At 35.2% G+C, this 14,186-nt stretch overlaps 1 protein-coding gene across 1 annotated transcript; it reads right to left on the reverse strand.

Moving 5' to 3' along the window:
* Positions 1 to 12,817, reverse strand: LOC132098743 (leukotriene A-4 hydrolase-like). Its single transcript, XM_059504899.1, has 19 exons — positions 12,630 to 12,817; positions 11,706 to 11,836; positions 10,723 to 10,843; positions 9,533 to 9,601; positions 9,297 to 9,401; positions 9,153 to 9,205; positions 8,349 to 8,421; positions 8,039 to 8,179; positions 7,266 to 7,289; positions 7,063 to 7,133; positions 6,848 to 6,959; positions 5,703 to 5,847; positions 3,811 to 3,914; positions 3,488 to 3,558; positions 3,353 to 3,407; positions 3,162 to 3,257; positions 727 to 809; positions 538 to 642; positions 1 to 306 (listed from the first exon to the last, which is right to left on the reverse strand). The coding sequence occupies exons 1-19, from the start codon at positions 12,801 to 12,803 to the stop codon at positions 186 to 188; spliced, it is 1,854 nt and encodes a 617-aa protein (XP_059360882.1). The 5' UTR covers positions 12,804 to 12,817; the 3' UTR covers positions 1 to 185.
* Between the last annotated feature and the right edge of the window lie 1,369 nt (positions 12,818 to 14,186).

A 14,186-nucleotide genomic window follows, 5' to 3' on the forward strand; every position in this document is an offset into this window, starting at 1 on the left:
CCTTCATTCAAAAGCTAATTTGACTGAAAATGTTTATTATTTGTTCTAAGCCAGGAGACTGAGACATTAAAAAAGCAAGCTTTGGCCAATGAAGAAAAAACATCTGTTCAAGGTGTGATATGCAGTTTTGTATAGCTGAAGCATAAAAACACTGCTTGTGTATAGGAAGGACAAAAAGCAGCAATTTAACCATTGATTTTCAGATCTTTGGCCACCAGCATGGCTGTGACGGGGTGCAGCAATCCACGGTTCTCTTTAAAAGTCTTTAGTGCCTCCTCGCTGTACTTGGAGAAGTTGTACACTTCCCTAAAAGAGAAAAAAGGAGGGAAAAGGAAGTCAGCAAATGCAGTTTGAAAGGGCCTTGATGAGCTTTGGATGCTTGAAAACAGAAGTGTGTACGGTTGCTCGCTGTAGCAAGGAAATTGCAAAACTCTTTGTAACATCCTGTTCCTTGTGGTCCATTTTTAACATGTCACCCCATTTTTGTTGTTGTTTTGTTCAAACTATGGACTTCTCAAAACAAATGAATGAATTTACTTGAAGAGGGGGCGAGTGAATTTCATTCTGCCCTGTTCAGTAGCCATCTTCAGTGCCAGGGGAACGGCTTCCTCCCAATGTGCCCTCACACAGATGCGCAACCACCTGCATAAACAAACAGTGTGACACCATCAAATACTGAAATATGTAATGATCAGACAACTCAAAAAAAAAAAAAAGGGTGCTTACCTGAAGCGGACCTCTGCGTTTTTAACACTGTTTAGCTGGTAGACCTCCTGCATCTTCTTCACATGAGACAGAGGAAGGGGTTCCTGCTACAAGCCAGTGTGCGAAGGAAACAGACAATAATATTTCAAGACTACTTCGGCTTTCAGTTCCTCTGTCTTTTGATCTGCACTGCTAAATGTGTTTGACTTAAATAGCTTTGCAACAACATACTGAGGTATTACAGACCAAACTAGATTTCTACATGAAATAGAAAATGTTAAATATAAAAATGTGATAGAATAATTACAACCCGAATTCCGGAAAAGTTGGGACGTTTTTTAAATTTTAATAAAATGAAAACTAAAATATTGGCTCATGTGATTTGAAAGTCTTTTATTCACAATAGAACATAGATAACATAGCAAATGTTTAAACTGAGAAAGTTTACAATTGTATGCACAAAATGAGCTCATTTCAATTTTGATTTCTGCTACAGGTCTCAAAATAGTTGGGACGGGGCATGTTTACCATGGTGTAGCATCTCCTTTTCTTTTCAAAACAGTTTGAAGACGTCTGGGCATTGAAGCTATGAGATGCTGGAGTTTTGCTGTTGGAATTTGGTCCCATTCTTGCCTTATACAGATTTCCAGCTGCTGAAGAGTTCGTGGTCGTCTTTGACGTATTTTTCGTTTAATGATGCGCCAAATGTTCTCTAAAGGTGAAAGATCTGGACTGCAGGCAGGCCAGGTTAGCACCCGGACTCTTCTACGACGAAGCTAGCTGTTGTTATAGCTGCAGTATGTGGTTTTGCATTGTCCTGCTGAAATAAACAAGGCCTTCCCTGAAATAGACGTTGTTTGGAGGGAAGCATATGTTGCTCTAAAACCTTTATATACCTTTCAGCATTCACAGAGCCTTCCAAAACATGCAAGCTGCCCATACCGTATGCACTTATGCACCCCCATACCATCAGAGATGCTGGCTTTTGAACTGAACGCTGATAACATGCTGGAAGGTCTCCCTCCTCTTTAGCACAGAGGACACGGCGTCCGTGATTTCCAACAAGAATGTCAAATTTGGACTCGTCTGACCATAAAACACTATTCCACTTTGAAATAGTCCATTTTAAATGAGCCTTGGCCCACAGGACACGACGGCGCTTCTGGACCATGTTCACATATGGCTTCCTTTTTGCATGATAGAGCTTTAGTTGGCATCTGCTGATGGCACGGCGGATTGTGTTTACCGACAGTGGTTTCTGAAAGTATTCCTGGGCCCATTTAGTAATGTCATTGACACAATCATGCCGATGAGTGATGCAGTGTCGTCTGAGAGCCCGAAGACCACGGGCATCCAATAAAGGTCTCCGGCCTTGTCCCTTACGCACAGAGATTTCTCCAGTTTCTCTGAATCTTTTGATGATGTTATGCACTGTAGATGATGAGATTTGCAAAGCCTTTGCAATTTGACGTTGAGGAACATAGTTTTTAAAGTTTTCCACAATTTTTTTTATGCAGTTTTTCACAGATTGGAGAGCCTCTGCCCATCTTTACTTCTGAGAGACTCTGCTTCTCTAAGACAAAGCTTTTATAGCTAATCATGTTACAGACCTGATATCAATTAACTTAATTAATCACTAGATGTTCTCCCAGCTGAATCTTTTCAAAACTGCTTGCTTTTTTAGCCATTTGTTGCCCCTGTGCCAACTTTTTTGAGACCTGTAGCAGGCATTACATTTTAAATGAGCTAATTAAGTGGATAAAAGTGTAAAATTTCTCAGTTTAAAGATTTGCTACGTTATCTATGTTCTATTGTGAATAAAATATTGGCTCATGTGATTTGAAATTCCTTTTTTCCCGTTTTCATTTTATTAAAATTTAAAAAACGTCCCAACTTTTCCGGAATTCGGGTTGTAAAAATACATGATGTTTAAAAATAAAAATCACATTTACATTAAACATTTTTGACAAGTGCTATGCAGTCTGTTTAATTATAAAAATAGAAAAATATTAGATATTTAAATAAAATATCACATTTATTTAAAAAAAATGTACCGTAAACAGTTCATGCATAAGTGCTATGCGCTGAAAGAATTTTACAATAAAAAAATATAAATATACAAAATAAGAAATGTAATTATAAAAATTTTTTGAATATTTAAATAAAATATAAATTAAAATATTTGTAAAAATACCACATTTATATAAAAATGTGTACCGTTCTCGCTAATGCAAAATTAGATATCAATAAAAAAATACATATATCATACTTACAATACAAAATGTGAACAGTTCTTGCTTTACTCAATAAGTGCTATGAAATGACTAGGTCATTGCTAGGATGTCCATGGTGGTTGCTTACAGACCGCAAGACAAAACCCAAACAAGATATTTCGGTGTCTAGACATGACTTCGGTCTCTCCTTCAATTTTTCACCTGTTTTAACTTATTTAGTACCTCTTGGAGCAATAAGGCCATGAACTCAATGAGCTGAGGAGACTTGAGTTTCTTCACGTCTGCCTCAGTGAAACTTGCAAGGTCCTCTTCTTTTGCCTTAATACAAAAAAAGGAAGCTTAAACGTATATTATTTCGAAAATCTTTAAAACTGTGAAAGGCTTTGTTGAGGTTTAACAGGAAGAAGACGCACTTTCACCCATCTTTGGCACAGAGCAGTGCAGGCGTCTGCCATTGTGGTGTCATACCTGTGCACAAAGAGGACAAGTTCAAATCAAATCACACAAACACACACACAAAAAATCCAAATGCGTGCTCCAGTGCTCACTTTGGTTTGACCGGGGCCATTCCAGGAGTGTGCATCCATGCGTTCCAGTCCACTTTATTCAAGATGTCCACCTGAGAAATACACAAACAGGGACAATAAGAAAGTAAATAGAATAGAATTGTCTTTAGAGTTCTATCAGGATATTTCTTTGATCCCATCATGAATGGTTCCAAATCATGAGACACATTCCACTAGCATCCTTTTTTTTTTGGCGACAAAAGCCTGAGCTATGTGTATTCCTATATTACTGGGCTTTATTTGGCATTTTGCATCCAAAAATGATTCATGTATATATACAAAGTACATAGTGCATTAGTTCTCACCTTGTCTTTGAAGTAAGAGAACAGATAGTTCTTCCATTCCTCCGTGGTTACAGTGCCATAGGCAAACAGCTGAATGTAAGACTTCACGAATCCCATGAAGACCTCTATAATTAAAGGCAGAGAAACACACTTTTTCCTTTTATTGGTTTAGATATTTGTTCTATAATTGTTTTTATTTATTTAATTATGATATTTTAATGATAATAATACTATTATTAACATACAGTCATGGCCAAAAATATCGGCACCCTTGGTAAATATAATTAAAGGCGGCTGTGAAAATTCATCTGCATTGTTAATCCTTTCGATCTTTTATTTTAAAAATTCACAAAAATGTATCCTTTCATTGGATAATAAGAATTTTAAATGGGGAGAAATATCATTATGAAATAAAGGTTTTTCTCTAATACACATTGGCAACCATTAACGGCACCCTTTTTATCAATACTTTTTGAAACCTCCATTTGCCAGTTTAACAGCTCTAAATGTTCTCCTATAATGCCTGATGAGGTTAGAGAACACCTGACAAGAGATCAGAGACCATTCCTTCATCCAGAATCACTCCAGACCCTTTAGATTCCCAGCTCCAGTTCCATGATGCCATGTGTCTAAACAAGATGTCCAGGACCTCCAGCAGAAATATAGGCCCACAACATCAAAAATAGAGCTGTATATTTCATTGTACACATGGGGTACTTTTTATCCCGGTTTTCACCAAACCCATCTTGAGTGTTTGCTGCTAAAAAGCTCATTTTTAGTTTCATCTGACCATAGAAGCCAGTCCCATTTGAAGTTCCAGTCATGTATGTTAAATGAATATGCTTTAGTTTGCTTTTTTTTTTGGATGAGCTAGGAGACATTTTCTTGAAACCCTCCCAAACAACATGTGGTGATGTAGGTTCTGTTTGACCATTTTTTAAAAGGTTTTCTGAACCCGAGACTCAACTATTTTCTGCAATTCTCCAGCTGTGACCCTTGAGAGCAACTCAAACTCTCCTTCTCACCGTGCATTAGGACGATATAGACACACGGCCTCTTCCAGGCAGTTTTGTAACATTTTCTGTTGATTGGAAATTCTTAATTATTGTCCTGATGCTGGAAATGGGAATTTTCACTGCTCAATTATGTGCTCAATTGTGAAGCTCAATTATCTTTTGCTGCACATCAGAAATATTTTTTTTTTTCATTGTGATGGATGATTAAGGGAATTTGGGCTTTGTTTTCCATCCTCTATATTTCTGTGAAACAGGAAGCCATGGCTGGACAATTTCATGTTTATAATCACGCTGGAGTGCTCAAAATTGTGAATATGCATGGGAATATACTTTTAATTTTTTTACTTTTAATATATTTTACTCATAAGAATTTCTAGGGGTGCCAATAATTGTGCCCAATGAGTTTTTGAGAAAAACCTTTATTTCATAATGATAATTCCCCCCATTTTAAATTCTTACTATCCAATGAAAGCATAATTTTAGTAATTTTTTTAAATAAAAGATCAAAAGGCTTAACAATGCAGATTAATTTTCACAGCCTTCTTTGATCATACTAAGGGTGCTGATATTTTTGGCCATGACTGTATATACGCTATTTTGTGCATAATTTATTGTTGTTAATATTGTATATTTATATTGTGTCATTCGAATTCTGTCATCATAGAAAAAATTCTATGACAGTCAATGGGTACTGTTCATTGTTTGGTTACCCACTTTCTTCTAATAATCTTCTTTTGTGCTTAACAGAAGAAAGAAACTGGTTTGGAGGTTTGGAATGTCATGAGGGTGAGTAAATGATGACAACATTTTCATTTTTCACTATAAATCTTGACCTTTTACCTCAAGATCTACTTTTAGCAGTTTAAACTGGGAGAGGAGAAAGTATTTTGTGTGTACCTGGACCTCCCAACAGTTCCTCCAGATGATACAGAAGAGCAAATCCTTTCTCATAGGGCACAGAGGAGAATGCTTCATCCGTGTTCACCTCGTGCAGATTTGGGACCAGGTTTGTGAGCACATTATTCGCTCCAAACTGATTCACCTACAAAACAATACAATAGTGACTTGTTTTACCAGTAAATTGTATCAGGAAAAACAAAAAATAGTTTGCATGATTTATCTGATTTTCAGAATAATCTGTTGTAATCATGCCCAGAGCCAGCTATGAGGTCACCAAGGTTCGGGCCTGGGAACATTATATGAGAAGCTCCTCATATGAGTGTCTGCATGTATAATTAAGCTTAGACAGCTTGCAAGAATGTGGTATGAAAATGAACACCGCGAGACACTGACGGAGTGAACGAGGGCTGAGGAAGAAGTGAGTGAGGGCACAGGTGCAGTCGTGTTGCCAGATCTACTTATTATAAGTATTTTCTACTTAATTTGACACTTTAGGAAGTTAATATAGCGGGAAGTTGCAGTTTAGGGTTAACGATATCTTAATCTTATTTTAAATTCAAAAGTTTTTTTAATTAAATTTTCGGTTTTTATTTGTTTTGATTTTCTTTGCAATTTTACAATATCTGGCAACATTGCAAAACCTTAAAATGATAATCAAAAGGACACATAGACAAGCTGACAGGATACCACATTTGGTAAGGCAAACGAAAAAAAAACACAAATCGTGATGATATCTGTCTGAAACGCTGTCAAACTAGTAGCATAACACTAATGCAGAGATCTTTAAAACAAGTATGTTACACAAAGTCATGCCAACAACATTCATAAGGGCACTAGACAAAGTTATCACCTATATACCAATGGTTATTACTGAAAACTATAACAGTAATAGGGCTATGTATTGTTGAATGAATAATAAATAATTGATAAAATTATATAACCCTAACCTAGATTAATGGTGCAATGTGATATAATTTAACTATGCTCATTCATATCATCTACATGTCTGTCTCTTTTAAAGTGTTTAGTGTATATGATAAGTTGTATGTGGGGTTATTATAGCACAATTCCTGACAATTTTTTAAACCCGGCCATGGTTGTAGTTTCCTGTGAGAATCAGATAACAGTTATGTGTGACTTACAGACTCTTGAAGTTCTTTCCACCCTCCGATGCCTTTAAACTGCCTGAGCTGTTCGCTCTCCATACACCTGGCAATCATTCTCTCAATGTACACCGTATGACCCTCATTCAACCTGCACTTGATAAAAAAATCATGTCATAGAAAACAACCAAAAGATGCCTCTTTTGCATATTTAGATCGGCATATTCATGAATGATTGGCATATTCGGACTGACCAGAAATGCTCCCAGGTCCTATTGGTCACCAGGTTCCCCGTCCAGCTGTGGGAGATTTCATGAGCAATGACCTGCAGCAAAACCAACAGCACAGAGAGCATTCACATTAGCAGAAGATATGCATGTGATTTACAACAAATTAACCTCTTAATCTATAAATGAACCACATTATACTAAAATGTTTCAATGCACAGATGACTTACGCCAGCGAGTGATTTGTCTCCAGCCTGAAAAAAATGACGAAAGAAAATGAGCGTCAACAAACAGAAGTTATCACTTTTATTTCGTTTTAATTACATTATTTATCTCTGCTTTTTTTACACTCTAGTTCCATGTGGTTGTGGTATGTTTCTGTTTATTATATAACAATAAAGAAAAAACAAGTATATTTCATCAACACTGACAAAAAAGAGAAATATTTAGCCAATGAAATATTTTATAATATACTGTACAATATATTGTATAATATAATATAAATGCTCACCAAAGTTGCTTTTTTTTTTTTTAAATGCAGTAAAAATTTTAATATTGTAAAATATATTTAACAAAAATCATTCAATCAGTCTTCAGTGTCACATGAAATTATTTAAATTTGCTGCTCAAGAAACATTTCTTATTATTATAAATGTTGAAAACACCCTTTCATACATTTGTGGAAACCATGCTACATTTTTTCAGAACAGTGAATAGAAAGTTTAAATGAGCATCATTTATTACTTATCATTTCTTAAAGCATCACTGTCACTTTTGATCAATTTTGATCAAAGCACTCATTTATTTAAAAATAATTACTACATTTAAGTAATAGTGTATATAATGTTTTATCACATGTATCTATGTTTGTGCAGAACCTTCAAAGACAGCGATTGAAAACTTGTTACTTTCAGTCTGTAAATCTGACTTTGCTTGTCTGTGTGAATGCATCTACTAGTTGCAAAAGTCTGCATATATATCTATGAAGAGGAATTATACGGACCAGTACAGTGGGAGTGACAAATGTAAGGCAGGGGTTCTCCATGCCCGCGTAAGGAAACGACGGAGGCAGCACCAGGAGATCATATTGGCCCCACACATACGGCCCTGCCAGACTCTCAGCAGTCTTCAACATGGTCTCAGTCTGATGAAAAGATAGAAGAAAACGGTTATCTGTCAGTCATATCAGATGACTAACAAATTCAAGTAAAGTGAGGTTACTGGTGTAAGACGTGATATTTATCACGCACTATCTCTAACATTCACAAGTGCTAAAAAAAACACAGCTGATTGCAAAAAAAACGATGACTAACCTCTGAAAACTCAAACGCTGCCTCATCTACAACCTCTTTCTCAGACCAAACTCTGGTTCGGGGGCTGATTTCCCTGTAAACCACAAACAATGATTATTCACACTTCATCTGGGAGGCATGCACATAAATCTCTAATGTTTGGAATTATTAAGATTACTTTCTTATGCTCATCTAAGCTGCATTTATTTAATTAAACGTGCAGTGAAAATAGTAATATTGTCACATGATTGCCTATATGATGTTCAGTAATCATTTCCTATTATTATAAATGCCGAAAACAGTTGAGCTGCTTAATATTTTAGTTATTTTCGCTGTTTCATATAAAGTGATACACTACAATACTAAGTTCTGTGCAAGATTTTTTTTTTGAGAAATTAATACTTTAAGCAAGGACACATTAACTTGATCAAAAGCTTGACTTCCTTAAAAACATTACAAGTCTTACTGAACCCAAACTTTTGACTGGTCGTGTATATAAAATAATAATAATAATTAAACATTAATAATAACTTGACTCTAACGCTAGCTCTATCCAATCTATTTCTGTTCTATCTACTTTTTATCTATTAACAAAAAAAAGGAAAGAAGCATCTGCTAAATTATTAAATCTAAATGCTTCAATAAAAATCTTCTATATTTCAAACTTTTGACCAGCAGTGTACAATACCACTTTCCACACTTTTAGGCCCTTTGAATTAGAACAAGCTACCGTATGTTAGCTATGTACCTTTCTATTTATAAAGACCTCTTATGATTGGCTAACCTTTATGAATGTGTAATAAAGACAAGAGAAAGAAAACTCACTTGCTTTCCAAAGCACCAACAACAATAGCAATGAGGTAAGATGGTATTGGGACCTGCAAGAAAGAAAAATTATTTCTTTCAATTTTGATATACATTTTCATTTTGAAACCAACTCTCTATTAAAGAAGAGGATGTGACACGGACCGGCTGTCTGAAGCGATAGATGACTCGGCTGCTGTCGCTCGGATCTTGCTCCTGACCATCATGCAATGCACTCATTAATGCCACCAGCTCTCTGGGGACAGACACCTGAGACACAGAAAATGTGGAATTTAATTAGTAATATTTTTCTATCCGTTTAGATAGTTTATCTTGGCATGCACTTTACTGCTGCTTTGTTGAGTATATAATTAGTGCTTTGAGCTGCTCGTGCATGTCACCTGCGCGTAGTAAGTGTGCTTCACTGATGGACTGTCCTGGCAAGGAATCATGGTCCTACAGTGAGTGGCCTGTTGTAAGCAGAAACAGTCAGAGTAAATGAAAAAAATTAAAAAAACATACAATAGTTTTAAATGCAATTTTATTTTCTCATAAATTGAAAACCACTAATGTAAAAACCCAGGCTGGAAAGTTTTCAGCCACAAGCTGGTGTGATGTTCTTTCTAACAAGTCAAACGTGAGAAGCATTTGTTTGCCAACATTTCAAATGCATAAAAGATACCTCACGCTTTTCCTCTTGTTATGCAAGTCAAGGTTTATTACACCAAAACATGTCAGTTTTCCAATAGTAATGCTGTTTTACTACTGTACCTTAAATACTTCTATATGTAACCACTTATGATTGGCTAACCTCTTTGGACGGGACCAAAATGCACATTTAAGATCAAAATGCCATAGGAAAGGGTGGAAAGTTTTAGTACTAAAAACTTGCAACATTCAAGCTCTAAATGATCTCTCCGTGGTAAACAAGGGAAGCATAAGGACTTTGAAACACTGTGGTTAGTAATGCAAGACATCACAAATGATAAAATTTCAAGGAAACTGCACTCTAACCATGCGTCTTCACATGCATGCATGCTGTGTGGTTGTAGAAAGATGAGAAATGGAGACAAGCAGAGGTTGGGGATAAACTTATACACAATAAGCTGATAAGAAGTTGAGGTCTTGTATGATTGTGATCTTGTAGTGTCGTCACAAACGTTTAGAATTTGCATTTATTTTTAAGCCTTGAGGTTTAAAACCATGGGATTTTAAAAAATAAAATTTCTCTTCTTGCACTTGAAAAATCAAATGCATAAATTTTTGTGTCAAAATGCCATCTTGGTGGGTATTCACATAAACAAAGTTGGTTATGTCTTTGGTGATCAAACAGCTGGAAGAAAATCTGATGTGTGTCAGTATAAATATCCAAAATCAAACATCCAAAAGACAAATAAAAGCACACGCTGTTCTTAATTGAATCACTTGTGTAACTTTAAAAAGCATACATTTTTATACCTCTGTTTGTTTGTTTTTTTTCTTTGTTTTTTTTTACATTTGATGCTTTATTCAATTTGCGTACTATTTCTTATTTGTGAAATATACAATAAAATTGTAATATAAGATTTTGTTCATATCACCCATAATGTACCTGGCACTGGCTGAAAAGGAATGGATGTTTTTTCCCAACAGTCTGTGTGGGGGTCAACCACTGCAGCGCTGTAGCACTAGGAGACGTTTCGTATTCAATCTCCACAATCACATGCTGCCCACTAAAACTCACACAGACAAATGCAATACAAGTAGCCAAAGATTAAAAACTTTGCATTGAAATTAAAGGCTGTCAGAGTTGATAAGAGATTATTTATATACGTTTAAGTCGATTACAAAGCTGCAGCAGGGTTTCTGCTGACAATTTGCAAAAAATAAAAAATTATAATAAAATTATATGTACGTGTGTGTTATTTTATTTTGATTGAAGGGGAATTAAATTAAGTTTAATAAAAAGAAAGCATTTTAGACAGAAACAGCAGGTCTGAAGTTAGAAACAGCTTGATGATGGATTAGTTTTTTAACAAACACACATCTTTTCACTTCATAAGGCATTAATTGATGGACGGGAGTGGTGTGGATTATTGTGATGTTTTTATCAGCTGTTTGAACTCTGATTCTGACGGCACCCATTCACTGCAGAGGGTTCATTTGTGAACAAGTGATGTAATGCTAAATTTCTCCAAATTAGTTCTAATGAAGAAACAAACTCTTTTACATCTTGGATGTTCTGAGGGTGAGTACATTTTCAGCTAATTTAAAATTTTGTGTGAACTATCCCTTTAAATCGAATGCATTTAATTATTGCATGTTTGTATCAGTATGATATGATTTACATAATGAAGATTTAAATATTAATTCTTAATTTAATAAAAAAATTAATTAAACAACTTTTTCCTTTGAGAACTTTTGTCAGATTTGGCTCACTACTGATAACTTTGCTTGCAAAACATAGCATAGCAACATTTGTATGCATGTTGCAAGATGCAATTATCTTGGCAGCGAATTACATACCATAAATAATGGTGTTGGAAGCAAAAAAAAACTGCTATATATTAGCACAGAAAAAGTTTGTGGCAGTACCGTTTGAGTTCAAAAGGCAGGGTGATCTCCAGAGGAGAGCCCATAAATTTATGCTTAGTCCCCAATACAAACTGCGCAGCCTGGCCATTTGCAGAAACCTTAAAGATCGTCAAGTTACTTGAGTCCAGAGTCTAGAAAAAATGGATCGAGAGAAAGAGAGAAGGTCACATCACACCGTTCATATCACATCTTGTTAAAACTTTCCATTGAAGTTTTTGGCATATTTGTTTTCACTGCACACCTCTGAAATGCTAAATCTATTGCAGTTATGCACATTTAGATTTATCTGCAGTCTTCTGACAAGCTCAGATATATATAAGTATGATCTGGCAGCTCTTGAAATCAAAGTCAAGTGCAGTAAAACAAGTACACAGTATGTGACTAATGAACCTCATTAATGATGAGATACATTTCAAATAATCCACAATATGACAAGAAAAGCATATGCAAATACATTTGCAAAAAGATGATTACTGAATAAATGCATCAAATTTATATGTAACACACTTTGAAATTAATGCACTTACACTCACCAGGTTCCGTTGCGGATATAATTACTGTATCAAGTTCAAGTAAATATGTAACCAAGTCCTACTGAAACTACTGTTTCTGTACAGTTTGACAAGCCTATTTTACAAGTATCGCTAAAAAACTAATATCTATATTTAAATTATTAGTACTAGCTATTAATTCAGTAGAGATTTTTTCTATAAACAATCTATTAGAATATAGCACTTAATTAAAATGAATTAAAGCAATAATAGCAAAGGGAAAGCATACAGCACACTGCATCTTACTCACACATAGGTGTGTGTGTGTCTGTGTGTGTGTGTGTGTGTGTGTGTGTGTGTGTGTGTGTGTGTGAGGTGAAGTGAAGTCAAGCAAACACAATGACAGCTTTGATGAAGCAGATGAAAACTGTACCAGAGAAGAGAATTTATCCTCCAGAACTTCCAAAGTCAGGCCGACTTTCCCTTTGAGCACGCGCTTCTCAAAGTCAACGTGGTAAATGAGATTTAAGTGCTTGGTAGCGCACTTGGAGATAGAAGAGAAAGAGCAGGGGTCGGACGCAGGAGTCATGATTGAGGCAGAGTACATTCCGCTCGCGCTGCGAATGCAATTTAAACAACACTTAGTCACGTGACACCGGCATTGTGAACGGCATCATGGGAGTTGTAGTTTTTCTTTCTTCTCTGTGCGAACGATGAATTACTGTCCTCTAGTTGCTTAGGGTGTTCGTACAACCTAATAAAGGGAGAAAAAATTCATACCTGTCTTCAGCTGGGCCGTTCCCGTTGAATACAAGTATGGTTTATAAATTACGGAAAGTAAATATTTTTAATCGTTAAATAAGACATGAAAATACATACAATTAAGCTAAGAAAAAAAATTAAGAAACAAAACATTGAGAGTTTGCATTGTGGCATTGTTGTTATGCACATATTCTCATAATTGAAATGTAATACAGTAATGCTAAAATTAAATCATATAATATTTAAACTGCAACGCATTTATACGATTGTGATTTTTTTTTCTAGGCTTTATTTTAACGCTGAATTAATTTGATTTAATTTAATTTTAAATTATATTTTAGAAAGAAATGGAAAAGAAAGAAAAGAAAAAATTTTTACATTTTCAACAAAAAGGTATTACTGCAATATTATATTAATGTCACAATGAAAAAAATCTTACAACAAGTTTAAACTTTATAATGAAAAATATTATTTCTATAATCATAATCCAATTCTATAATGAATTATTATTATTATTTCAAGATCAATTTTAACTGTTAAAGAGTCACGGGCGCATGTTGCAATGTCTTCTTTATCCACTAGATGGCAGAGAATGAACAGACATGTTAAAAACAGGGTCATTCCTGAGATCATGATTTTTGTAAAAAAGTTTTCTGCGAGGGGTAGGTTTAGATGTAGGGCGATAGAAAATACAGTTTGTACAGTATAAAAACCATTACACCTAAGGGGAGCCCTACAAGGATCCAGACTCTGTGTGTGTGTGTGTGTGTGTTTGAAGGATCCAGCTTCCTGTCAGTGCATATCCCTCCAGGAAATCGGAAGATGGTTCCACCCCCTGTGGAACCCCATGGCACTCATTTACTAAAATATAGATTTATTTGTAGTACAGATATATATAAATATACTTTTTGTTTTATATATATATATATATATATATAAAGCACTTTGAACAAGGCAGGCAAAAGTTAGGGAGTTAATTTAGCTTGCAATTTCACAACTTTTTTACACATTACAGCAGTATTTGTCTATCAGACTATTTAAAATCTTTTAAAATGCAAAAAAAAAAATCACAATTTCAAATGGAGAAACCGCCCATTTCACAGAATGGCCTATTTATTCTCTTTAAGATTTTTTTTCCACTTTAGTAAACTTATGAGGGCATTTTCAAGCAACCTAATCTCCAAACGTCGGAATCAGACACACACACACACACACACACACACACACA

This window comes from Carassius carassius, chromosome 22 (assembly GCF_963082965.1).
Source record: "Carassius carassius chromosome 22, fCarCar2.1, whole genome shotgun sequence".
Taxonomy (NCBI): Eukaryota; Metazoa; Chordata; class Actinopteri; order Cypriniformes; family Cyprinidae; genus Carassius; species Carassius carassius.